The sequence below is a fragment of the Phoenix dactylifera genome, chromosome 4, assembly GCF_051530095.1.
Source record: "Phoenix dactylifera cultivar Ajwa chromosome 4, Ajwa_hap1_PhDact_Kaust_v1.1, whole genome shotgun sequence".
Classification (NCBI taxonomy): domain Eukaryota; kingdom Viridiplantae; phylum Streptophyta; class Magnoliopsida; order Arecales; family Arecaceae; genus Phoenix; species Phoenix dactylifera.
The window spans coordinates 424,490-449,132 of NC_143193.1; the positions used below are offsets into that span (position 1 = coordinate 424,490).

The window sequence follows — 24,643 nt, forward strand, 5'->3', positions numbered from 1 at the left end:
CACTGTCGACACTCGGGGCATCTCGACCTTAGTCGAGGGATCGCTCGTTTCGGGGATCGGGGATCGTCGACCGCTCCTGGGGGTCCACTTCGTGGCGCCCCAGGTGGAGCCACCCTTTCCACCCCTCACGGCGCCTTCCCGAGGTCAAGGGAGTCTGGTTCTCTACGGTCGACCCTCGGGGCATCCCGACCTTGGTCGAGGAATCGTTCGTCAGGTCGAGGGGTCTGGGTACGCACTGTCGACCTGCGACGCTTCCCGAGGTCGAGGGAGTCTGGTTCTCTACGGTCGACCTTCGGGGCATCCCGACCTTAGTCGAGGAGGCGCTACGGGGGGCCGCGAAGGTACTACCCCGTTGTTGGTGATGAGCGCCACGGGGGGCCGCGAAGGTACTTCCCCATCTTCCCGAAGTGTCGAGGGGTCTGGGTACGCGCTGTCGACACTCGGGGCATCTCGACCTTAGTCGAGGGATCGCTCGCTTCGGGGATCGGGGATCGTCGACCGCTCCTGGGGGTCCACTTCGTGGCGCCCCAGGTGGAGCCACCCTTTCCACCCCTCACGGCGCCTTCCCGAGGTCAAGGGAGTCTGGTTCTCTACGGTCGACCCTCGGGGCATCCCGACCTTAGTTGAGGAGGCGCTACGGGGGGCCGCGAAGGTACTACCCCGTTGTTGGTGATGAGCGCCACGGGGGGCCGCGAAGGTACTACCCCGTCTTCCCGAAGTGTCGAGGGGTCTGGGCACGCACTGTCGACACTCGGGGCATCTCGGCCTTAGTCGAGGAATCCTGCTCCATTCCACGTTTCGTCGTCTTGCGATCCTTCCCGAGGTCGAGGGAGTTTGGGACTCTACGGTCGAGCCTCGAGGCATCCCGATTTTGGCCGGGGAATCTGAGGATCACAGACGACCCAATATTAAAAGAGGATTACAGTTATCAAGGTGAGAGAAATTTTTGCAGAAAAAGGAGCTGAGTCCATTGTCCTGATTGTTTTGAACCCCTTAGGGTTTCATTGGTAATACATCCGTAGATTCTCGGAGTTCCAGCTTCGTGGGATCAGAGTCCCCTCCAGGGACTTCAATTTGTACGCCCCTGGTCGTTGTACCCGGGCGATTTGATACGGCCCTTCCCAATTTGGGGCGAGCTTTCCTTGCTCGGTCGGTTGAGAAGCCTCGACTCTCCTGAGGACGAGGTCCCCTACTTTGAAGAGCTTGGGCTTGACTCTGGAGTTGTAGTATTGGGCTGTTCGCTGTTGGTATCTCGCCATGCGAACCCGGGCGACCTCTCTCGTTTCTTCGACAAGGTCCAAGTTACTCCTTAGCTGGGAAGAATTGGTGTCGGGGTCGTAATGCTCCATTCTGGGAGAAGGCAGGCCGATCTCCAGCGAGATGACGGCCTCAGTGCCGTATGCTAGGTTGAAGGGGGTCTCTCCCGTGGGTAGTCGGAACGTGGTCCGGTACGCCCAAAGGACATTGTACAAGTCCTCGACCCACTGTCCTTTGGACCGATCAAGCCTAGCTTTAAGTCCCTGCAAAATAGTTCGGTTAGTTACCTCGGTTTCCCCGTTTGTCTGGGGATGGGCAACCGAGGTGAAGCGATGATCAATGCCGAGTTCAGAGCAAAACTCCCTGAAATGAATATTGTCAAATTGTCGACCATTATCAGATATAAGGATACGGGGTAGTCCGAATCGGCAGATTATAGACTTCCATACGAAATCCCGCATCCTTTGCTCAGTGATCCGGGCGACAGGTTCGGCCTCGACCCATTTGGTGAAATAGTCGATGGAGACGACCAGGAACTTTCTCTGTCCGGTGGCGAGGGGAAAGGGCCCCAGGATGTCGATCCCCCATTGGGCAAACGGCCAGGGGGCGATGATGGAGGTCAGCAGAGCTGAAGGTCGGCGCTGGATATTGGCGTTTCGCTGGCACCGATCGCACTTGCGGACGAAATCTGTTGCGTCTTTTTGGAGTGTGGGCCAGTAATATCCCTGCCGCAGGATCTTATGGGCCAAGGCCCGGCCCCCCAGGTGATTTCCGCAGATCCCTTCATGGACCTCTCGGAGAGCATAGTCCGCCTCGGAGGGGCGGAGGCATCTGAGAAGGGGGGAAGTAAATGATCGTCGATAAAGCCTGTTCTCGTATAGGACATATCGGGGGGCCTGGCGCTTGATTCGGCGAGCCTCCATCTCGTCATGAGGTAGGGTTCCGTCCTGAAGGTAGCAGACGAGCACGTCGATCCAGCTAGGCTCGGAGCCGATGCACATGGTAGGCTCGGGTTCCTCCGTGCTGGGGGTCTGAAGATACTCGAGCGCGGTTCCCTTAGGAAGCTCGCTCATGCGGGAGCTTGCCAGCTTGGATAGCTGGTCTGCCCTGAGGTTTTCCGTTCTGGGAATGTACTGAATGTTGAAAGAATTCAGGGCAGATATGAGTTCCCGCACCTTTTGGAGATACTTTTGCATGGATGGCTCTTTAGCTTCAAAATCTCCTTGGACCTGGTTCACCACCAGCTGGGAGTCGCTGAATGCCGTCAAGTCTCCCACGTTTAGTTCTTTCGCCAGTTTGAGCCCGGCGATCAGGGCCTCATACTCGGCCTCATTGTTCGAGGCCGGGAACTCGAGGCGCAGGGCTTGCTCAGCCACCACTCCGTCTGGACTAGTGAGGATAAGTCCGGCCCCGTTACCCCCCGAAGTCGAAGACCCGTCCGAGTGCAGGACCCATGGCTGCCTCGGGGCCTCCTCCGCGGGTCCAGATGGCAGGTCGGGGTCGTCCGGAAGGGTGCACTCCACGATGAAGTCGGCGAGTATCTGAGCTTTGATAGCCGGCCTGGGCCGATATTCGAGGTCGAATTCCCCGAGCTCGACCGCCCATTTGGCGATCCTCCCCGCACGATCCGACCTCTGCAATATTTGCTTCATGGGCTGGTCAGTCAATATAACTATCGTGTGGGCTTGGAAGTAAGGCCTGAGTCTCCGAGCCGAGATAATGAGAGCGAAGATGGTCTTCTCAAGTTTAGAATATCGGGTCTCGGCATCCCTGAGAACCCGGCTGGTGTAATAGACCGGCTTTTGGAGCTTGTCCTCTTCCCGGACGAGAACTGAGCTCACTGCGGCTGGGGAGACGGCCAGATATAAGTAAAGGACCTCGCCTTTCCGGGGCTTGGTGAGCAGCGGGGGAGAAGCCAGAAGGCTCCGAAGATCTTCAAAGGCCTGCTGGCATTCTTCTGTCCACCGGAAGTCTTTCGGCCGTTTGAGGCTCTTGAAGAAGGGGAGGCAACGCTCGGCTGACCGAGAGACGAACCTTCCCAGGGCGGCTACCCGCCCCGCGAGCCGCTGCACCTCCTTAACTGTCTTTGGAGGCGACATCTCTTGCAGTGCCCGGATTTTCTCCGGGTTGGCCTCAATTCCGCGCTGGGTCACTATGAAACCCAGGAACTTGCCCGAGGTGACCCCGAACGCGCACTTCGCCGGATTGAGTTTCATTTGATATTTTCTGAGCTTGGCGAACGTCTCGTCGAGATCGGCTATGTGGTGTTCCGCCGCTCGGCTCTTCACCAACATGTCGTCCACGTAGACTTCCATGTTCCGGCCGATCTGGTCTTTAAAAATCTGGCTGACCAGCCTCTGATAGGTGGCCCCAGCGTTTTTCAGGCCAAAGGGCATCACCTTATAGCAGTAGGTGCCCTTGTCGGTGATGAAGGCCGTCTTCTCCTCGTCTTCTGGCGCCATTCGGATTTGATTGTATCCTGAAAAGGCGTCCATAAAAGTTAGCAGTTGGTGTCCCGAGGTGGAGTCGACGAGCTGGTCGATGCTCGGGAGGGGGAAACTGTCTTTTGGGCAGGCCTTGTTCAGGTCGGTGTAGTCCACACACATACGCCATTTTCCGTTGGCCTTCTTTACGAGGACTATGTTGGCGAGCCAGTCCGGGTAGGAGACCTCCCGGATGAAGCCGGCTCCGAGGAGTTTGTCCACCTCCTCGGCCGCAGCTCGTTGTCGCTCGGGGGCGGAGCCTCTTTTCTTCTGCTTTATAGGCCTGCTGGTTGGTTTCACCTGAAGTCGGTGGACCATGACCTCAGGGTCAATTCCTGGCACGTCCGCGGGCGACCAGGCGAAGACGTCGGCATTATCCCGCAGGAAGCTGACGAGGCGATCCCTCTCATGGGCGCCGAGGCCGGAGCCGACCTGCACGGTTAGCTTGGGAAAATTTTCTCGTAGTGGGATTTGAATAAGGAGCTCACCGGGCTCTACTTGCTTCTTCCAGGGGGTGTCCCTTGCATCGAGGGTTTCTATGGGGAGTGAGGGGCGCGTCGGGCGGTCTGGCGCCTCAGCTGGTTGTTTCACTGTGTGGGCCGCCATGTAGCATTGCTTGGCGACCAGTTGGTCTCCGCGGACCTCGCCTACTCCTTGGCCGGTGGGGAACCGCATGAGTAAATGGCGGGTTGAAACCACGGCTCGAAGGGTGTTTAACCCTGGGCGCCCAAGGATGGCGTTGTAGACCGAGGGCAGACGGACCACCAAGAAGTCCATCCTCACAGTGCTCTCCCGGGGGGCGAGGCCAACTGTGACAAGGAAGCTAGCCTCACCTTCAACCGAGACCGCATCTCCGGTAAACCCGACTAGCGGGGCATTGATTCTCCGGAGATGTCTTCCTGTCAACCCCATTTTTTGGTAGGCATGGTAGTACAAAATGTTGGCTGAACTTCCATTGTCAACTAGGACACGCTTTACATCAAACCTATTTACAATCATGGAGATGACCACAGCGTCATCGTGAGGGGTCTCGACCCCTTCTAAGTCCTCGTCCGAGAACGAGATGACTTCATCAGTACGTGGGCGCTTCGGGGGTGTTCCCTGGGCGGCCGTTCCTGCCGAGGCCCGCCCGATCATGTTGATGGTGCCGGCGATGGGCCTGTTGTCGCCTGGATTTTCGGTTGGTGCGACATTCTCCGCCGGCCTTCTTTCCTCAGGTCGATTCCTCACGAACCGGTTGAGTACTCCCCGTCGGATGAGCGCTTCTATCTCGTCCCGGAGTTGGAAGCAGTCCTCCGTGTCGTGCCCACGGTCTCGGTGGAAGCGGCAATACTTCCTGGTATTTCGGGGAAATCCCGTGTCTCGCATAGGAGGCGGGGGTCGGAAGAAGTCCCGACCCTCAATTTCCATCAGGATCTCGGCCCGGGGAGCATTGACGGGTGTATAGTTCTCGTACCTCGCCTGGTACGTCCGGGGCCGTGGTTGAGACCTCGGACGAGGAGGTGTCCTCTGCTGAGGTCGCCCCTGCTGACGGGGCGGACTCCTCAGTCTGGGGAGATTTTTCTCTCTGCGGGGAGACCGGCTCCTTTGTCGGTCGCGCTCCTCGCGGCGCTTCTTCTGCTTCTTAGAGGCGGGCTCGATTGCTCCCCGCCTGGAGGCGACTGCCTCCTCGGCCTTGGCATACTTCCGGGCTCGGGCCAGCATTTCGGTGAAGTCGGCCGGGAAGCTCTTCTCGATGGAGAAGAGGAATCGGTAGGAGCGAACCCCAGTTTTCAGAGCCGACATGGCTATCGACTGGTCTAGCTCGCGGACCTCCCATGTGGCGGCGGTAAAGCGGTCCAGGTACTCTTTGAGGGACTCCCCCTCCTTCTGCTTGATGTCCAGGAGGGAGTCTGATGTCCGTCGCTGGCGCCGGCTGGCAGCAAAGTTGGTGGCGAACTGCCTGCCGAGCTGCTCAAAGGAGGACACCGTGTTCGGCTTCAGTCCAGAAAACTAAAGCCGAGCGGTCCCTCGGAGGGTCGCTGGAAAGGCTTTGCAGAGTATGGCCTCCGAGGACCCTTGTAGGGCCATGAGGGCCCGATAACTCTCCAAGTGGTCGAGGGGGTCGGTGATTCCGCTGTAGGGCTCCACCTGAGGCATTTTGAATCTCACGGGAACCGGCTCGTCCTCGATCTGGCGGGAGAAGGGGGACTTGGCAGTGAACTCAAAGTCCCCTTCCTGTCTTGCCTTCTTGCCGTGGGGTGCCGCAATCTGGCGCTCCAGATGCTCAACTTTTCGGTCGAGCTCCCCCACCCGTGGGATTGTCGTTGTGGTTTGCGTCGGCCCTTGGCGGTCCGGGGCTGACTCCGCCTCGGAAAGTTGGGGTCTCCGATCGAAACCTTCTCTCGGTAACTCCCTACGGGGAGTAGCCCGTTCTCCGTTGTTGGCTCTGGAGGAGCCATGCAGATTTTGACTGGGGAGAACCGGGCCGTTGGGGAGACACTCCGGCGGGGCCTGGGCCTGCGGGGGAAGCGCCGATGAAGCTTCCACGCGCTGTAGGCCCTGCACGGCGGCGGCCAGGGCCTGGACTTGCTGTACCAGGGCATTGAACTGTTCCAGCTGGACCTGAGGACCTGGGTCAGCTGGAGTTGGGAAATTCTGGACGGAGTGTCCAGGACTTTGCGGGGGACGCCGGGAGACGTTAGAGGCTCCCTTACTTCTCAACTTCATGACTGCTACTCGGACCCTTCCTCTAGCGCCAACTGTTGCTGGAAATTGGACCCGGGGGCAATCTTCGGTCGAGGAGAGGGAGCGGGAGGTGGTTACTCACGGCGGGGCGGTGGTTCGTCGACGGGCGGCGTCCTCCGTCTGGGGCGATCGGCGAGAAGGAGCGGCTGATTCCCGCGGCTGGGCGACGATCCGACAGTGGGCGGCGTCCTCCGTCTGGGTGCCTGCACACGAGCCGGTGGCCGGGTCTCCCGGCGCCGGCCCTCCGACGCTCAAGTCAGGGAGGGGGCAAATCGTGTAGAGTAGAGGTAAACGGTGCGTGTCCTCAGTATCGATTTTCCAACCCCCTTTTATAGACCGGGGGTCGGTTTACCTGCGATGTAACGGGGCGAAGCCGTAGTACGGCTCGGCATGTCGTTCAGGTCGGCGCTTGGTCAGGCGAATAATTGCACTGATGTCGGCGATGAGGGCGTTGTACAACCCGAACTAGCACGCTACCAGGCGAATTTATTGCATCAGTGTCGGAGGTATGGCCGAGATCAGAGACTTATCACAGTTGACTAGACTCTGCTGGGCTTATTTGCCGTGGAGAGCTGGGAGTCCGTAGATGACAGGAGTCACGTGCATTAATTGTTGAGTGAGCCGGAGATCCACATTTATTGTGGAGTAAGCCGGAGATCCGCATTTATTGTGGAGTAAGCCGGAGATCCGCATTCATTGTGGAGTAAGCCGGAGATCCATATTTATTGTGGAGTAAGCTGGAGATCCATATTTATTGTGGAGTGTGCCGGAGGATCACAGCGGTCATGCGCAATAAATGCCGGAGGGGCGTCATAGTACGGTCTCTGGCCGGACCTCGGAGACGTATAGCCGTAGTAGGTGGCTGACAAAAGTAGGCCTCGGGCATTGGGGTTTCTCTTAGGTCGGAGGTTCCGAGTTCGGGTGCCGACTTCGGCCTTCCAGGGTCGACGATTGTGCGGCTTCTTTGGGGCATTCGTGTCATTTGGGGGAAAAACCTTATTCCCCCAACAGCTTTAGAGAATGACCTCATAGTTTTCCTCCCTGTGGCGAATTCAAGCATGACTTGATTAAAATTTAGCTCTTTCGGTACCCAAAATGATTAAGAATTGTTTTAAATCAAAATGATTAAGATTAGTCGTATATAGGGCAACTAGAGTAGAAACAAAAGCCTATGTCAGATGTTCATCTGGGATGTTGATCTCTAAATGTGGCACAAATCAGAAATTGTATCAAGAGTTCTTGTATATTGATATTTTTGTATGGTAAAACAATTTAAATTTTAAACTAGAACTTCATATCTTCAAAAACAAGGGTTGTATCTGCAATAAGAAAAGCAAATCATCTGCCGTCTCTACCGGATCTCAGAGACAGAGAGAGAGAGAGAGACAGAGATCCACAAAAGAAATTGAGCATACACTAGTCATTTCCCATTTTTTTTTTTATAACAAACGGCTCTGCTCACGCTATTATGACGTAAGTGCAGCCAGTAGAATCAAGAGTAAGAAAATGATAGAGCGATAGAGGAGCAGCCCTCTGGTATATTCAGAGAACCTCTCCAAAGTGCTAGACAGCATAAGTGGCGATCCAGTCAGCAGCTCTATTCACCTCCCAGTACATATGCACAGCCTGAAAGGCGCTGCAGTCCTCCACCATCCAACGAATATTGCAGAGCAGAAGGTTTCCATCTCCCCGCTGCCCCTCCTCCCATATTCAGTAGATCGCCGTCGCTGAGTCTCCCTCAAAAAGGATGCGCTCACCCCTCAGCACCCATCTCGCATGGGTGATACCTCCCATGCTGCCCTGAGCTCTATCTCTACGGCTGTCAATCCAGCGGTGCTTCGCCTCCAGCAGTGATCAACCTAAAGTCATGGTTCCTGATCACAAAACCAACACCTACTCTGTCTCCATCAGCGGATGCATTACTATTGAAGTTCATTTTGATATGACCGAGGGGTGGGAACTCCCAAGAAACAAGTGCTAATCCTCAACCACTTCTGGTATCTCCAAAAAAAATAATAAAAATAAAAATAAAATCGACTCACTATAAAGCTTTAAATTCACAAAGAACCAAAAGAAAAATTTAAGCATTACTCTTTGGAAACCAACCATGTGGAACCTACATTAAGGGGGCAGAATAGAAATGCACCCAATCTTATCACTCTCAAAAAGTGCCTCCTAGATGCTTTCTTCCATATGGTAGTCCCATTTTACTTACTAGCTGAATGCAGACCTCTCAAGTAACTGGACTCTTGTTCTCTTCACAACAACTTAGACCTGGACCATCAAAGAAGAGCATCCATAAAAAAGTACACATGATAAAGACCGGCTCCTAGACCAAGGTAATACTCAGAATATTCTCTTAAACCTGAGGGGAGAGTAAAAAAGCAAATGAAAAATTTCGAACCCTTATAAAACATGTAGAAGCCAATATGTATGATTTCTCTTCTTTTGTCTTCTAACCCTCTTTCTGCACTACCAACCGGTTTGGTATTGTAACAACAATAAAGAAGAATAAGGAGGAGGAGGAGAGAAAAAGAAAATGATCTTCAAAGAAACATGATGTATTTTTTTTTGAACAGGCCGGATTTACTCATAACAAGACACCAACACAGGGTCATGCTCCTATAATAATGTAGTAGTGTATCCAAGTTTGATCCATCACAAAGTTTTCGATTTATCCAACACATGAATTGCCATTGTTAAACCACATAAAGTTGTAAAGAGGAAACCATAGTTCATAAATGGTAGCAAATACTTGACTGTAGTCAATATCTTCAAAAATTCACGCTTCTTTCAGGGAACTGATATTGTAGTATTATACTTGCCAATGGTCCCATTTAAATTATTTAATTGCCTCCTGATATGGATAATCACAAAGTTTTTCTGAAAGTTGAAGGTCTTACATTCTCATTATATGAATTTAAAGTATTTATGAATGTTTTACTAGATTGCTAAATCCAAACAGCATAAGCCTTACAATTCCATCTGTGCTAGAGCTTCAGATTCACCGTGATCAGGTAGAAATTTAAAAAGTACTTGAAAACAGCCTTTTCTGACTGGAACTTCAACATCTGGACTAGATGTAAATCATGTAATACAACATCATGCAACAAAGACTAGAAACTTGTCCCTAACAAATTGACAATAAAATGACTGAGACATAGCACGATAAAAGAATCAATCATGATAAGGAGGGAGAGGAGCAAGTCAACGCTGCTGCTCCAATCATGACCGGTTCTGCAGCTCGAATCAGACCAATCACTCCATAGAATTATAGGATAGACGACATGAGGCACCTGATTGCAGTGTTATGTGAGAAGTGTTGGGAAAAGAGATAAATTAGACATTCTTCCCCATTTGATCATGTAGATTCGAAGTTATTTCTAAAAATAACTTCTTTTTAGGAAGCAGGTTCTTGTTTTGATAACTGCTTTGGAGGCTACCTCCGGTCCCTTTTGGATGGTTGCTCTTGCTGTTGCTGAAAATTGGACCCGGGGGCCGCCGCGAAGCCGTGGAAGGAGGAGCTCCGCTGCTGCAGGAGGCGGACGGCGGTGCGCCGGCTGGCTGCGTCCTCCGCTGCGGGGGGGTGTGCAGGTCCTGCAAGGAAAGCCGGTGGCCGGGCTCCCCGGCGCCGGCCCTCCGATGCCTAAGTCAGAGGGGGCAAGTATGTGGAGAGAGCAGGGAAGAGAGTATATGGAGAAGACAACAAGAACATTCGGATAAGATAAAGAAGACGAAGAGGATGATGTCCTCAATTGTGTCTGTGCTTCCCGGCGGGTTCAGTCCCGGAGATCTGTTTCCGGTTTTTTTGTTGTTCTTCCTCCTCCCTTTTCCCTCCAGGTTTCCTTTTATAGGAGGATTTTGGTTACCTGGGAGGTGACAGGAGGTTTGTCCTGTTTTGTAATAATTGGGCACGATTTAACCCATTAATGGCGTAATGGAGAACGGGACCGGATCAGACCGGAATCAGGGAGTTGTCACGGTCGATCGGACATGTTGGAGTGGTTGAACCGCCGGCCGTAGCGGGCCTGGGGTCTGTAGACGGTAAGTGCATTTATTACCGATCGGTCATGTTGGAGTGGTTGAACCGCCGGCCGTAGCGGGCCTGGGGTCTGTAGACGGTAAGTGCATTTATTACCGAATGAACCGGTGGCCAGGTAGAGCCATACGCTCTGATGGTTCAGTGATCCGGAGATCGTCTTGGGCCGTGTTCATTAAATGTCTGAGTGCATCGGAGACTTGAGGGAGTCTCATGCATTAATGGCGGGTCGTGCCGAACGCCTGCGGAGATCTTATGCCTTGATGGCTTGGAGATAGTGGCGGGTCACAAGCCGTAAGAGTTGTCAAGTCCCTTGGACTTTAGGCGGGGGTTGAACATTCGGTTAAGGCATCGGCTCGGCAAGGGTGCCGAGCCGAGCTGGTCGCCCAATGGGGCACCCTGTGGCGGGGCTGCTTTGAGTACTCCTGGTCGGCACTTTTTAACCGAGCAGCTTATTTTGGTTGGGCACCTCTTGGCGCGCACTCTGGTCGGCGCCCTCTAGTCGAGCGCCTTCCTGGTCGGCATCCTTTGGCCAAGCAGCTTTCTGGTTGGGCACCTCTTGGCGCGCACTCTGGTCGGCGCCCTCTAGTCGAGCGCCTTCCTGGTCGGCATCCTTTGGCCGAGCAGCTTTCTGGTCGGCGATCTTTGGCCGAGCAGCTCTCCGTTCGGCACTCTTTCGCCGAGCAACTTTCCGGCTGGTGCTCTTCGGCCGAGCGCCTCCGTGAATGTATGGCTTGGGGTTCTTCCCCCAACACTTGCAAATAACCATCCTATATCATGATATATTTTTTTTACGATAGCTCGAACACAAGCATAAGTTTTAGGAAGCACATTGATAAAACTAGAAGAGTCTTCAAATTAAAAGCTGCAAAGTCAGCCATGCCTCCAGTATCAGAAAGCGAAATCAAATCGAAGATTCTAAGTGGGCTACCAAAAAAAAAAAACCACTATGCTGTTGCCGTTCCCTTAGCTCCCATTCTCGAAGCTCAAGTGCGCCTTGCTGGGTTCGGCCAAGCACTCATCCGGGTCGGTGAGGATCTCCGAGATGAACTTGATCAGCGAGCAGAGCCCCCCCAAGAAATTGTGGTCGATAACCCCATTCCCTTCCATCACATGAGCGAAATCCACGAGCTTAACCCTAACCCCGCCGCCGGCCCTCCTGGCCTCGACCTCCTCCCTCGCGTACATCACCAGCACCGACACCGAGTAGAAGTGGAACAGCGTCTGGTCCTCGAACCACGCCTTGAGCTCCAGCAGCTGCGCCAGAACCCCATCCGACCGGCCGTACACAGCGGAGGCGAAGGCGCAGTCCGGCGGGCCCGGATCCGACGCCGGATTCGAGGACACGAACTGCCGGAGCGCTCGCCGGACGTCCTCGGCCGTGAACCGCCGGACGGCCTCGCGATCGGGCCGCCAGAAGCCGGCGTCGCCGCCCTGGTGGATCCGCGCGCCGGAGATGCGGAAGCCGAGGGCGAGGCTGGTGGTGTCGCGGTCCTTCTTGAGGCATTTGCGGATGTAGTCGTCGGGGGCGGAGGGGTACCAGGTGCACGCGCCGATCTTGATGTCGATGAGGGACGGGCGGCGGAGGCCGGCGGCGAGGTCGTCGAGGACGAGGTGCGGGTGCGGGCCGGAGCCGTCGGAGGCGGGGAGGAGCTGGGTGCCGTGGAAGCCCGGGAAGAAGGCGCGGACGTGGGGAGGGACGCGGGGATCGGAGGAGAAGGACGAGTAGAAGGCCGCCTCCTGGGCCCCGCGGTCGTCGCCCTGGAGGGTCTTGTAGAGGAGCCCCGCGCCGTCGACGAGGGGGCCCAGCTGGCCCTCCACGGCCTGGTGGCCGGCCACCTGATGGTCCGGGGGCCTCAGCATCGGCGTTGGGCGTCGATGGCGCCGGCGAGCGACAGTGCGTGACTGCGCGGCGGAGGAGATGGTGTCTCTTCCGGGGGGCGTGCGAGATACCTTGTAACGAGAACCGTATAAGCTCCTCTGTATTCGTCATCAACCAGCGCGAAGAGGTGAGCTCATCGTATTTTTTTTTGGCAGTAGATAACAGGTAATTGTCTCGATCAAACATTCCAAATCTTGGTCGGTGCTAATAAAATCTGTCTTTCGTTTCCTCTTCTCGTGGTCGGTGCGGTTTGGGCCTCACGGGAAAAGCCCTCTGTGTATACCCGTGCACCAAACCATGCCCGATACCTCACCGAATCGTTTCCACTACACCCTGAGCGTGATAGCCGGCACGAAACCTGCCAGATTCGTAGCATTAGAGCAATGATGAAAGGTAAATTAGTTTTTTATACTAAGCATATATTTAGAGAGGCCAACGAGCTACAGTAAGATGACTGCTTATGTGGTCGGGGACTCTGAAGATATTCTAAGGCTAGAGACTAAAAGTTATCTAGGACATTCTATGATTTGTTTCTTAATTTTATTAAATATATTCGTATCGTAATGTATGAAACGCTCCATCAGGGCTGCCGCCACAAAGCGACAACTCGGAGTGCAATGACATGCGGGCAAATGAGATCCAGTTGGATTATATAGAGAAACATAAGAAAATTAATGAACCTGTGAGCAAAGCAACTAAATTGTGGCTCAGTTCCGGTAAGCATGCAGCCGTGAGTCGAGTTTCGTTTTTTTCCCCTAGGAAACGGTCATGATTCGAGATAACAAACCTTCATGCGGGATAGAAGCTGTTGGGGGGAATAAAGTTTCCCCCCAAATGACATAAATGCCCCAGAGAAGCCGTACAACCTCCGACCCCGGACAGCAGAAGTCGGCGTCCGACCTCGGAACCTCGGCCACGAGACGACCGACCCCGAGACCTCCGACCTAAGAGAAACCCCGATGTCCGAGGACCGTACTCTAACATCCCTCCGGCATTTATTGCGCATGGCCGCTGTAATCTTCCGGCACACTCAACAATAAATGCGGATCTCCGGCTTACTCCACCATTAATGCGGATCTCCGGCTTACTCCACCATTAATGCGGATCTCCGGCTTACTCCATAATAAATGCGCGTGGCTCCTGACATCTACGGATCCCCAGCTCTTCACGGCAAATCGACCCAGCAGGGTCTAGTCGACTATGATAAGTCTCTGATCTCGGCCATACCGCCAACATCAGTGCAATGATTCGCCTGACCGAGCACCGACCTGAACAACATGCTGAGCCATACTACGGCCTCTCCCTGTTACATCACAGGTAAACCGACCCCCGCATATAAAAGGGAGCCTTGGCCTCTCAAGAGGGGGGGAACATTGGTACCCCCAAAAATTCACTGTTTATCTTCCTTCTCCATACTATTTGCCCCCCTCACTGACTTGACCGTCGGAGGGCCGGCGCCGGAAAACCCGGCCACCGGTTCGTGTGCAGGCACCCAGACAGAGGACGCCGCCCGCCGACGGACCACCGCCCCGCCGTGAGAACTCACATCCGCTCCCTCTCTTCGACCGAAGATTGCCCCCGGGTCCAATTTCCAGCAACAGTTGGCGCTAGAGGAAGGGCCCGAGTAGCAGTCATGAAGTTGAGAAGTAAGGGAGCCTCTAACATCTCCCGGCGTCCCCCGCAAAGTCCTGGACACTCCGTCCAGAATTCTCCAACTCCAGCTGATCCAGTTCCTCAGGTCCAGCCGGAACAGTTTAACGCCCTGGTGCAGCAAGTCCAGGCCCTGGCCGCCGTCGTTCAAGGTCTACGGCGCGAGGAGGCTTTACCCTCACTTCCCCCGCAGGCCCAGGCTCCGCCGGAGTGTCTCCCCAACGGCCCGGTTCTCCCCAGCCAAAATTTGCATGGCTCCTCCAGAGCCAACAATGGAGAATGAGCTTCTCCCCAGAGAGAGTCACCGGGAGAAGGTTTCGACCGGAGACCCCAACTCTCTGAGGCGGAGTCAGCCCCGGACCGCCGTGGGCTGGCGCAAACCACAGCGACAATCCCACGGGTGGGGGAGCTTGACCGAAAAGTTGAGCATCTAGAGCGCCAGATCGCGGCACTCCACAGCAAGAAGGCAAGACAGGAAGGGGACCTTGAGTTCACTACCAAGTCCCCCTTCTCCCGCCAGATCGAGGACGAGCCGGTTCCCGCGAGGTTCAAAATGCCTCAGGTGGAGCCCTACAGCAGAATCACCGACCCCCTTGACCACCTGGAGAGTTATCGAGCCCTCATGGCCCTACAAGGGTCCTCGGAGGCCATACTCTGCAAGGCCTTCCCAGCAACCCTCCGAGGGACCGCCCGGCTTTGGTTTTCTGGACTGAAGCCGAACACGGTGTCCTCTTTTGAGCAGCTCGGCAGGCAGTTCGCCACCAACTTTGCTGCCAGCCGGCGCCAGCGACGGACATCAGACTCCCTCCTGGACATCAAGCAGAAGGAGGGGGAGTCCCTCAAAGAGTACCTGGACCGCTTTACCGCCGCCACATGGGAGGTTCGCGAGCTAGACCAGTCGATAGCCATGTCGGCTTTGAAGACTGGGGTTCGCTCTTACCGATTCCTCTTCTCCATCGAGAAAAGCTTCCCGGCCGACTTCACCGAAATGCTGGCCCGAGCCCGGAAGTACGCCAAGGCCGAGGAGGCAGTCGCCTCCAGGCGGGGAGCAATTGAGCCCGCCTCGAAGAAACAGAAGAAACGCCGCGAGGAACGCGGCCGACAAAGGAGCCGGTCGCCCCGCAGAGAGAAAAATCTCCCCAGACTGAGGAGTCCGCCCCGTCAGCAGGGCGACCTCAGCAGAGGACACCTCCTCGTCCGAGGTCTCCACCACGGCCCCGGATGTACCAGGCGAGGTACGAGAACTATACACCCGTTAATGCTCCCCGGGCCGAGATCCTGATGGAAATTGAGGGTCGGGACTTCTTCCGACCCCCGCCTCCTATGCGAGACACGGGATTCCCCCGAAATACCAGGAAGTATTGCCGCTTCCACCGAGACCGTGGGCACGACACGGAGGACTGCTTCCAACTTCGGGACGAGATAGAAGCGCTCATCCGACGGGGAGTACTCAACCGGTTCGTGAGGAATCGACCTGAGGAAAGAAGGCCGGCGGAGAATGTCGCACCAACCGAAAATCCAGGCGACAACAGGCCCATCGCCGGCACCATCAACATGATCGGGCGGGCCTCGGCAGGAACGGCCGCCCAGGGAACACCCCCGAAGCGCCCACGTACCGATGAAGTCATCTCGTTCTCGGACGAGGACTTAGAAGGGGTCGAGACCCCTCACGATGATGCTGTGGTCATCTCAATGATTGTAAATAGGTTTGATGTAAAGCGTGTCCTAGTTGACAATGGAAGTTCAGCCAACATTTTGTACTACCACGCCTACCAAAAAATGGGGTTGACAGAAGGACATCTCCGGAGAATCAGTGCCCCGCTAGTCGGGTTTACCGGAGATGCGGTCTCGGTTGAAGGTGAGGCTAGTTTCCTTGTCACAGTTGGCCTCGCCCCCCGGGAGAGCACTGTGAGGATGGACTTCCTGGTGGTCCGTCTGCCCTCGGTCTACAACGCCATCCTTGGGCGCCCAGGGTTAAACACCCTTCGAGCCGTGGTTTCAACTCGCCATTTACTCATGCGGTTCCCTACCGACCAAGGAGTAGGCGAGGTCCGCGGAGACCAACTGGTCGCCAAGCAATGCTACATGGCGGCCCACACAGTGAAACAACCAGCTGAGGCGCCAGACCGCCCGACGCGCCCTTCACTCCCCATAGAAACCCTCGATGCGAGGGACACCCCCTGGAAGAAGCAAGTAGAGCCCGGTGAGCTCCTTATTCAAATCCCACTACGAGAAAATTTTTCCGAGCTAACCGTGCAGGTCGGCTCCGGCCTCGGCGCCCATGAGAGGGATCGCCTCGTCAGCTTCCTGCGGGATAATGCCGATGTCTTCGCCTGGTCGCCCGCGGACGTGCCAGGAATTGACCCTGAGGTCATGGTCCACCGACTTCAGGTGAAACCAACCAGCAAGCCTGTAAAGCAGAAGAAAAGAGGCTCCGCCCCCGAGCGACAACGAGCTGCGGCCGAGGAGGTGGACAAACTCCTCGGAGCCGGCTTCATCCGGGAGGTCTCCTACCCGGACTGGCTCGCCAACATAGTCCTCGTAAAGAAGGCCAACGGAAAATGGCGTATGTGTGTGGACTACACCGACCTGAACAAGGCCTGCCCAAAAGACAGTTTCCCCCTCCCGAGCATCGACCAACTCGTCGACTCCACCTCGGGACACCAACTGCTAACTTTTATGGACGCCTTTTCAGGATACAATCAAATCCGAATGGCGCCAGAAGACGAGGAGAAGACGGCCTTCATCACCGACAAGGGCACCTACTGCTATAAGGTGATGCCCTTTGGCCTGAAAAACGCTGGGGCCACCTATCAGAGGCTGGTCAGCCAGATTTTTAAAGACCAGATCGGCCGGAACATGGAAGTCTACGTGGACGACATGTTGGTGAAGAGCCGAGCGGCGGAACACCACATAGCCGATCTCGACGAGACGTTCGCCAAGCTCAGAAAATATCAAATGAAACTCAATCCGGCGAAGTGCGCGTTTGGGGTCACCTCGGGCAAGTTCCTGGGTTTCATAGTGACCCAGCGCGGAATTGAGGCCAACCCGGAGAAAATCCGGGCACTGCAAGAGATGTCGCCTCCAAAGACAGTTAAGGAGGTGCAGCGGCTCGCGGGGCGGGTAGCCGCCCTGGGAAGGTTCGTCTCTCGGTCGGCCGAGCGTTGCCTCCCCTTCTTCAAGAGCCTCAAACGGCCGAAAGATTTCCGGTGGACAGAAGAATGCCAGCAGGCCTTTGAAGAGCTTCGGAGCCTTCTGGCTTCTCCCCCGCTGCTCACCAAGCCCCGGAAAGGCGAGGTCCTTTACTTATATCTGGCCGTCTCCCCAGCCGCAGTGAGCTCAGTTCTCATCCGGGAAAAGGACAAGCTCCAAAAGCCGGTCTATTACACCAGCCGGGTTCTCAGGGATGCCGAGACCCGATATTCTAAACTTGAGAAGACCATCTTCGCTCTCATCATCTCGGCTCGGAGACTCAGGCCTTACTTCCAAGCCCACACGATAGCTATATTGACCGACCAGCCCATGAAGCAAATATTGCAGAGGTCGGATCGTGCGGGGAGGGTCGCCAAATGGGCGGTCGAGCTCGGGGAATTCGACCTCGAATATCGGCCCAGGCCGGCTATCAAAGCTCAGATACTCGCCGACTTCATCGTGGAGTGCACCCTTCCGGACGACCCCGAGCTGCCATCTGAGTCCGTGGAGGAGACCCCGAAGCAGCCATGGGTCCTGCACTCGGATGGGTCTTCGACCCCGGGGGGCAGCGGGGCCGGACTTATCCTCACCAGTCCAGATGGAGTGGTGGCTGAGCAAGCTCTGCGCCTCGAGTTCCCGGCCTCGAACAATGAGGCCGAGTATGAGGCTCTCATCGCCGGGCTCAAGCTAGCGAGAGAACTAAAAGTGGGAGATCTGACGGCCTTCAGCGACTCCCAGCTGGTGGTGAACCAGGTCCAAGGAGATTTTGAAGCTAAAGGGCCATCCATGCAAAAGTATCTCCAAAAGGTGCGGGAACTCACATCTGCCCTGAATTCTTTTAATATTCGGTACATTCCCAGAGCGGAAAACCTCAGGGCAGACCAGCTATCCAAACTGGCCACCTCCCGCATGAGCGAGCTTCCCAAGGGAACAGCGCTCGAGTATCTTCAGACCCCCAGCACGGAGGAACCCGAGCCTACCATGTACGTCGACTCCGAGCCAAGTTGGATCGATGGGCTCATCTGCTACCTTCAGGACGGAACCCTACCTCATGACGAGACGGAGGCTCGTCGAATCAAGCGCCAGGCTCCCCGGTATGTCTTGTACGAGAATAAACTCTATCGACAATCATTTACTTCTCCCCTTCTCAGATGCCTCCACCCCTCCGAGGCGGACTACGCCCTCCGAGAGGTCCATGAAGGGATCTGCGGAAATCACCTAGGGGGTCGAGCCTTGGCCCATAAGATCCTGCGGCAGGGATACTACTGGCCCACACTCCAGAAGGACGCAACAGATTTCGTCCGCAAGTGCGATCGGTGCCAACGAAACGCCAATATCCAGCGCCGACCTTCAGCTCTGCTGACCTCCATCATCGCCCCCTGGCCGTTTGCCCAATGGGGGATCGACATCCTGGGGCCCTTTTCCCTGGCCACCGGACAGAGAAAGTTCCTGGTCGTCTCCATCGACTACTTCACCAAATGGGTCGAGGCCGAACCCGTTGCCCGGATCACCGAGCAAAAGATGCGGGACTTCGTGTGGAAGTCCATAATCTGCAGATTCGGACTACCCCGTATCCTTATATCTGACAATGGTCGATAATTTGACAATGTTCATTTCAGGGAATTTTGCTCTGAACTCGGCATTGATCACCGTTTCACCTCGGTCGCTCACCCCCAGACAAACGGGGAAACTGAGGTAACTAACCGAACTATTCTGCAGGGACTTAAAGCTAGGCTTGATCGGTCCAAAGGACAGTGGGTCGAGGACTTGTACAATGTCCTTTGGGCGTACCGGACCACGTTCCGACTACCCACGGGAGAGACCCCCTTCAACCTAGCATACGGCACTGAGGCCGTCATCCCGTTGGAGATCGGCCTGCCTTCTCCCAGAGTGGAGCATTACGACCCCGACACCAACTCTTCCCAGCTAAGGAGCAACTTGGACCTTGTCGAAGAAACGAGAGAGATCGCCCGGGTTCGCATGGCGAGATACCAACAGCGAACGGCCCAATACTACAACTCCAGAGTCAAGCCCAAGCTCTTCGAAGTAGGGGACCTCGTCCTCAGGAGAGCCGAGGCTTCTCAACCGACCGAGCAAAGAAAGCTCGCCCCAAATTGGGAAGGGCCGTATCAAATCGCCCGGGTACAACGACCAGGGGCGTACAAATTGAAGTCCCTGGAGGGGACTCTGATCCCACGAAGCTGGAACTCCGAGAATCTACGGATGTATTACCAATGAAACCCTAAGGGGTTCAAAACAATCAGGACAATGGACTCAGCTCCTTTTTCTGCAAATATTTCTCTCACCTTGATAACTGTAATCCTCTTTTAATATTGGGTCGTCTGTGATCCTCAGATTCCCCGGCCAAAATCGGGATGCCTCGAGGCTCGACCGTAGAGTCCCAAACTCCCTCGACCTCGGGAAGAATCGCAAGACGATGAGACGTGGAATGGAGCAGGATTCCTCGACTTAGGCCGAGATGCCCCGAGTGTCGACAGTGCGTGCCCAGACCCCTCGACACTTCGGGAAGACGGGGTAGTACCTTCGCGGCCCTCCGTGGCGCTCATCACCAACAACGGGGTAGTACCTTCGCGGCCCCCCGTAGCGCCCCCTCGACTAAGGTCGGGATGCCCCGAGGGTCGACCGTAGAGAACCAGACTCCCTCGACCTCGGGAAGGTGCCGTGAGGGGTGGAAAGGTGGCTCCACCTGGGGCGCCACGAAGTGGACCCCCAGGAGCGGTCGACGATCCCCGATCCCCGAAGCGAACGATCCCTCGACTAAGGTCGAGATGCCCCGAGTGTCGACAGTGCGTACCCAGACCCCTCGACACTTCGGGAAGACGGGGTAGTACCTTCGCGGCCCCCCGTGGCGCTCATCACCAACAACGGGGTAGTACCTTCGCGGCCCCCCGTAGCGCCCCCTCGACTAAGGTCGGGATGCCCCGAGGGTCGACCGTAGAGAACCAGACTCCCTCGACCTCGGGAAGGCGCCGTGAGGGGTGGAAAGGGTGGCTCCACCTGGGGCGCCACGAAGTAGACCCCCAGGAGCGGTCGACGATCCCCGATCCCCGAAGCGAGCGATCCCTCGACTAAGGTCGAGATGCCCCGAGTGTCGACAGTGCGTACCCAGACCCCTCGACACTTCGGGAAGACGGGGTAGTATCTTCGCGGCCCCCCGTGGCGCTCATCACCAACAACGGGGTAGTACCTTCGCGGCCCCCCGTAGCGCCCCCTCGACTAAGGTCGGGATGCCCCGAGGGTCGACCGTAGAAAATCAGACTCCCTCGACTTCGGGAGGTACCACAGGTCAGCAAAGCGTCCGCAGACCCGCCGACCTGACACAAGACCCCTCGACCAAGGTTGAGGTGCCCCGAGGTCCGACCACAGGGTCTCAAACTCCCTCGACCTCGCAAAGAGCTACAAATCAATAAAGTCTCCCCAAGCCCTCTCAACCTCGGCGGGTGCTGTCGGGTCCGTGAGAAGCCCGAGCCCCCTTAAAGTCAAAAATGACTCCGCAGGTCGACGAGGAAGGGAAGCAGCCTACTCCACCATGCGAAGCATAACTCTGAGAATGAAAGAGGTACATTCAACTGGACGCCCTCCTTGTCAAATTTTATTTACATATTACTGAGCGGAATCTTAATGTTGGAGCCTTATCTCGCCCCAAAGTCGGGCCTCTCTAACGGGTCGGCTTAGGATCGACCTCCTAATTACATTATGCATGCACCGTTCGTCAAGCCTCCGAAACTGGTACAGAGGATTTCATAAATTAGTGCCCAACTCGGCTCTTCGACGTAAACTCCTACGTCCGGCTGAAAAAGTGGTCCCGGCCACGAATGTGCCAGCCAAACGCGGGTACCAAGGCAATCTCTGGAAACCCAGCCTTGCTCACCGAAGCCTCGGCAGAGTCCGAGAACAATAACTACGAAAACCGTCGGTAATAACCTGCCTATTGGCCCGCGCTCCCTCTGAGGGGTTTGGAGTTAAGTTCGGAGACCCGACTAAACTCCCCGATTAGCGGCACGCACAGACCTAGTCCGGTCTTAGTTAAAGGGCTAAGGCCCGACCTCGACGCCTTGGGACTCCCCTAAAGGCTAAACGCAATGACCTCCACGACTCCCAAATCCGAGCTATAGGACTTAGAGAAATTTTCTAAAAAAAAAAAAAACTCAAGACTCGGAGCTCCTCTTCGTCGGGATGACTGGAACCCGAGAAGGCTAAGACGTAGCCCGGGAAGAAGGACAACTTTGTTAAGCAGCCCGGAAATTAAAATGCAAAGCTAGGCCATCGAGGCGGTTCGCTAAGGCCCTGGCCTCGGTCATGACAACAGAGGGAAAGATGAACACGGAATGGCAAAAATACTTTTTCATTAACAAAGGGCCGGAAGGCCAATTACAAAATTGGAAGTCGGCCGCTCAAGGGCCGACCCCGGATACAATGAAAAAGAAAAGAAAAATATGCTAAGTCCTAAGCGGCGGGAGCCACATCCGGGGGGTCGTCCGGCACATTGATGACCTCAAGACCTTCCTCCGGAACAGGCTCGGGGTCGGGAGCAGGAGCTTCGGGCACCACCTCCGGGACAGCGTCCGTCTCGGCCGCCAGAGCCACCTCCATGACACCGTCCGCCTCGGCTACCCCCGTCGAAGGCTCGGCGGCGGGGTCTTGCTCATATATTCCCGCCTCGGATGTCAGGATGGTGGGAAGGGCTCGCACGTCGGACCCCCAGCCCCGGTCCTCCCTCGGACGGACCGTCGAGAAGTCGTACTGAGGGCAGTACAGGCGCACCTGCTCTCGGAAGTTCTCGAAGCCTCGAAGGAAACCGTCGACCGTCTCCTCCTCCAACATGTCGCGGAACTCTTGCGACTCTTTGAAGAGCTCCACGGCGTGCTCGGCTCGTTCGAGAGCCCTCCTCTCCCGGGCCTCAAGTTGCTCGAGTCGGAGGCGAAGGGCCCTCTCCTCATACTCGAGGGCCGCGACCCTGGCCTGGACCTCCCCCAAGCGCGCCTCCGTGCCGCGCATGGTTGCCTTGGTCATGGCGTGAGCCGCCTTCTCCTCCTCAAGCGCCCCCACCACGGCAAGACGCTCGGCCTCGGTGGCCGCCCACCGAGCCTCGGCAGCGGCCGACACCGCTTCTAGCTCGGCGATTCTTTTCTTGGCCGGCTCCAGCTGCTGGCCGAGCTGCCGAACTTCTTCCCGATACCCGTGGGCGAGGAACGCCATGGTGTCGAGCTCGAGAATATGCTGAAAAAAAAAAAAAAAGAAGAAGCGAGGGTATTGTGAGTTGAAAGGCACGTATGCACGCTAATAACTCCGGAAAATTAAGAAGGGAACTTACCCGGGCCGTGCTGCAGTAAGCACTGCCGGCGACCTCCTCCAGCGAAATCCCCCGGAACACGGCCCGGTCCGCTGGAAGCACTGCACGCCGCAACATGGAGCGTGCGACCTCGGCGTCCTGAAAGGCCGAGCTCCCCTCAGGAATGGAAGAGTCCGGCTCAACCGACTCTTCTCGGAAAGCTCGGGAAGAACTCGGCACGATCGAACCCGAGGTCCCGGAGCCGCTCGCCTCGAGGCCTCGGGCAGGCCCGGGTCCTGGCTGCTGCGGCCGGGCCACGGACGATTCCCCCCGCCAGGCAAGGGGGGCAGGGCAAGGAGGGGCCGATGGGCCCGCACCACTGACCACCCGCTCCCGCCTCGGGTCGGCCGCAGGGGCCCCCGCCTCGGGGCCACTCGTCCCGGCCGACGAGGAAGCGCCGTCTGTCCTCGCCCTCCTCCGAGGCTGGGGATTAGCCCCCCCGGCCTCGGCCTCCCGCCTCCTCAGGTGGGAAAAAAGCGACGTGTTACTGGTCGGCATACGGGGAATATCTGAAATCAAAAATTTTGTTAAGTGTCAGGCCAGTGGCAGTAAAAGCGAAAGACAAAGAATGAAAATAACGTAGCCGCCCTTACCCCCGGGGCGCGCCGAGCTCAGACCCACGCTCGCCAGGGCGTCCTCCCGCAGGAGCTCGGTCAGGTCGTTGCCCCTCCCGAGGGCTCGCACAGAGTCTAGGATCCTCAGCTCCCTCCCCGTGGGCTCGGAGAGTCTGTTGAGGGCCTTCAGCCGTGGGTGTCCCCACCTCGGCTCAAACCCCCAAGGCGCCACAGACGCCAGAAAGAAAAACTTCCTCTTCCACTCGTGGATCGAGGAAGGGGCGCCCCGGAAGAGTGACATACCGCCCCGAAAGGCGAAGTACAACCACCCTACGTCCGCCGGGTTTTTCTTTAACAGAAAACACCGACGAAAAAGGCCTACCGAAATCGGGATCCCGTGCCCGAGGCACAGGGATAAAAACCCGATTATGGTCCTCCATGAGTTCGGAGCTAACTGCGCCGGGACGAGCTGGTACTCGGCCAGTAAGTCGCTCACGAACTCATGGGCAGGAAAACGCAGGCCCGCCCAAAGTGTCTCGCGGTAGACCGCGATCCGACCTGGGGGCGGCTGCGTCACCCTGTCTTCCGGCCCTGCGGTTTCAAGGCGAAACCCGGGCTGGAAGAAGAAGCGGGAGCGGATTAACTCCAGCTCCTCTCCCGACAGACTCGACCCAACCTCTTCGGGACTGGAACCCATTCTCACGGAAGAGTGGAGCAAAAATTAAGAGTAGAAAATGGAAGTTGACGAGGAGGAAAAAAGAGGAAACCCTAGTGAAAACAGGAAGAAAACCTACTGGACATTGCCGGAAATCGCTCCGGGCACCACCAGCAAGATTCAGCTGAGGGAGGAAGCAGGGGGGAAAGACGACGAAAATAAGAGGCAGCCAAGCAAGACCTTTAGGGCAGACTCGTGGGGTTTATATGGACCCCCTGACGGCCCAGATCGACGGGGTCGGTTCTCATCCCCCCGACCGAGTTGCGCCACGTGTCGACCTCGGAAGCCGAGGCACCGTATTCACTCCGGTTTAATAAATCGGATACGAAATCGAAGCGTTGTCCCATCGGATCTCGGGGCCTCATCATGGGTCCACAGAATCAAATCGTCCTGAGGAACGAGCGGACGTAACCCCCGCTCCCCTCGTTTAATAAGATCTGGGACACGTGGAGCCCCGATGAGGCCTCCACTTCTTCGGAATTATGATCCAGTAACATGAAATCGAAAGCGTCCGACCTCGGGTCGCGCCAAACCCCGTAACGGCACACTCATTAATGAGCCAGAAGCGTCGATTACGGAATCGAGACATCGCCTCGACGAGCTCGAGGTCCCCCCTCATTAATCCGCCGTAAAATGATCCTGGCGATTCAAGAAGCATGATGATACGAGCCCCATCATTAGCTCACCGAATAAAGCAGCCTCGAGACGAGGGCGCATATCTCACCATGAAGACTCCGGAAAGCACAAGGGGGCGGGCGAGACCTTCCCCCCAACCTTAGTGACAGATTTTA

General features: G+C 56.3%; 2 protein-coding genes across 2 annotated transcripts; both read right to left on the bottom strand.

Moving 5' to 3' along the window:
• Positions 1-11,076: 11,076 nt before the first annotated feature.
• On the bottom strand, positions 11,077-12,806 carry LOC103712359 (inositol polyphosphate multikinase IPK2). Its single transcript, XM_008798862.6, has one exon. The coding sequence runs from the start codon at positions 12,367-12,369 to the stop codon at positions 11,473-11,475; it is 897 nt and encodes a 298-aa protein (XP_008797084.4). The 5' UTR covers positions 12,370-12,806; the 3' UTR covers positions 11,077-11,472.
• LOC149753591 (uncharacterized) lies at positions 12,715-22,786 on the bottom strand. The gene is made up of 3 exons (XM_089930317.1): positions 22,566-22,786; positions 21,850-22,471; positions 12,715-12,746 (listed from the first exon to the last, which is right to left on the bottom strand). Exons 1-3 carry the CDS (start codon positions 22,659-22,661, stop codon positions 12,715-12,717), a joined length of 750 nt encoding a protein of 249 aa, XP_089786443.1. The 5' UTR covers positions 22,662-22,786.
• Between the last annotated feature and the right edge of the window lie 1,857 nt (positions 22,787-24,643).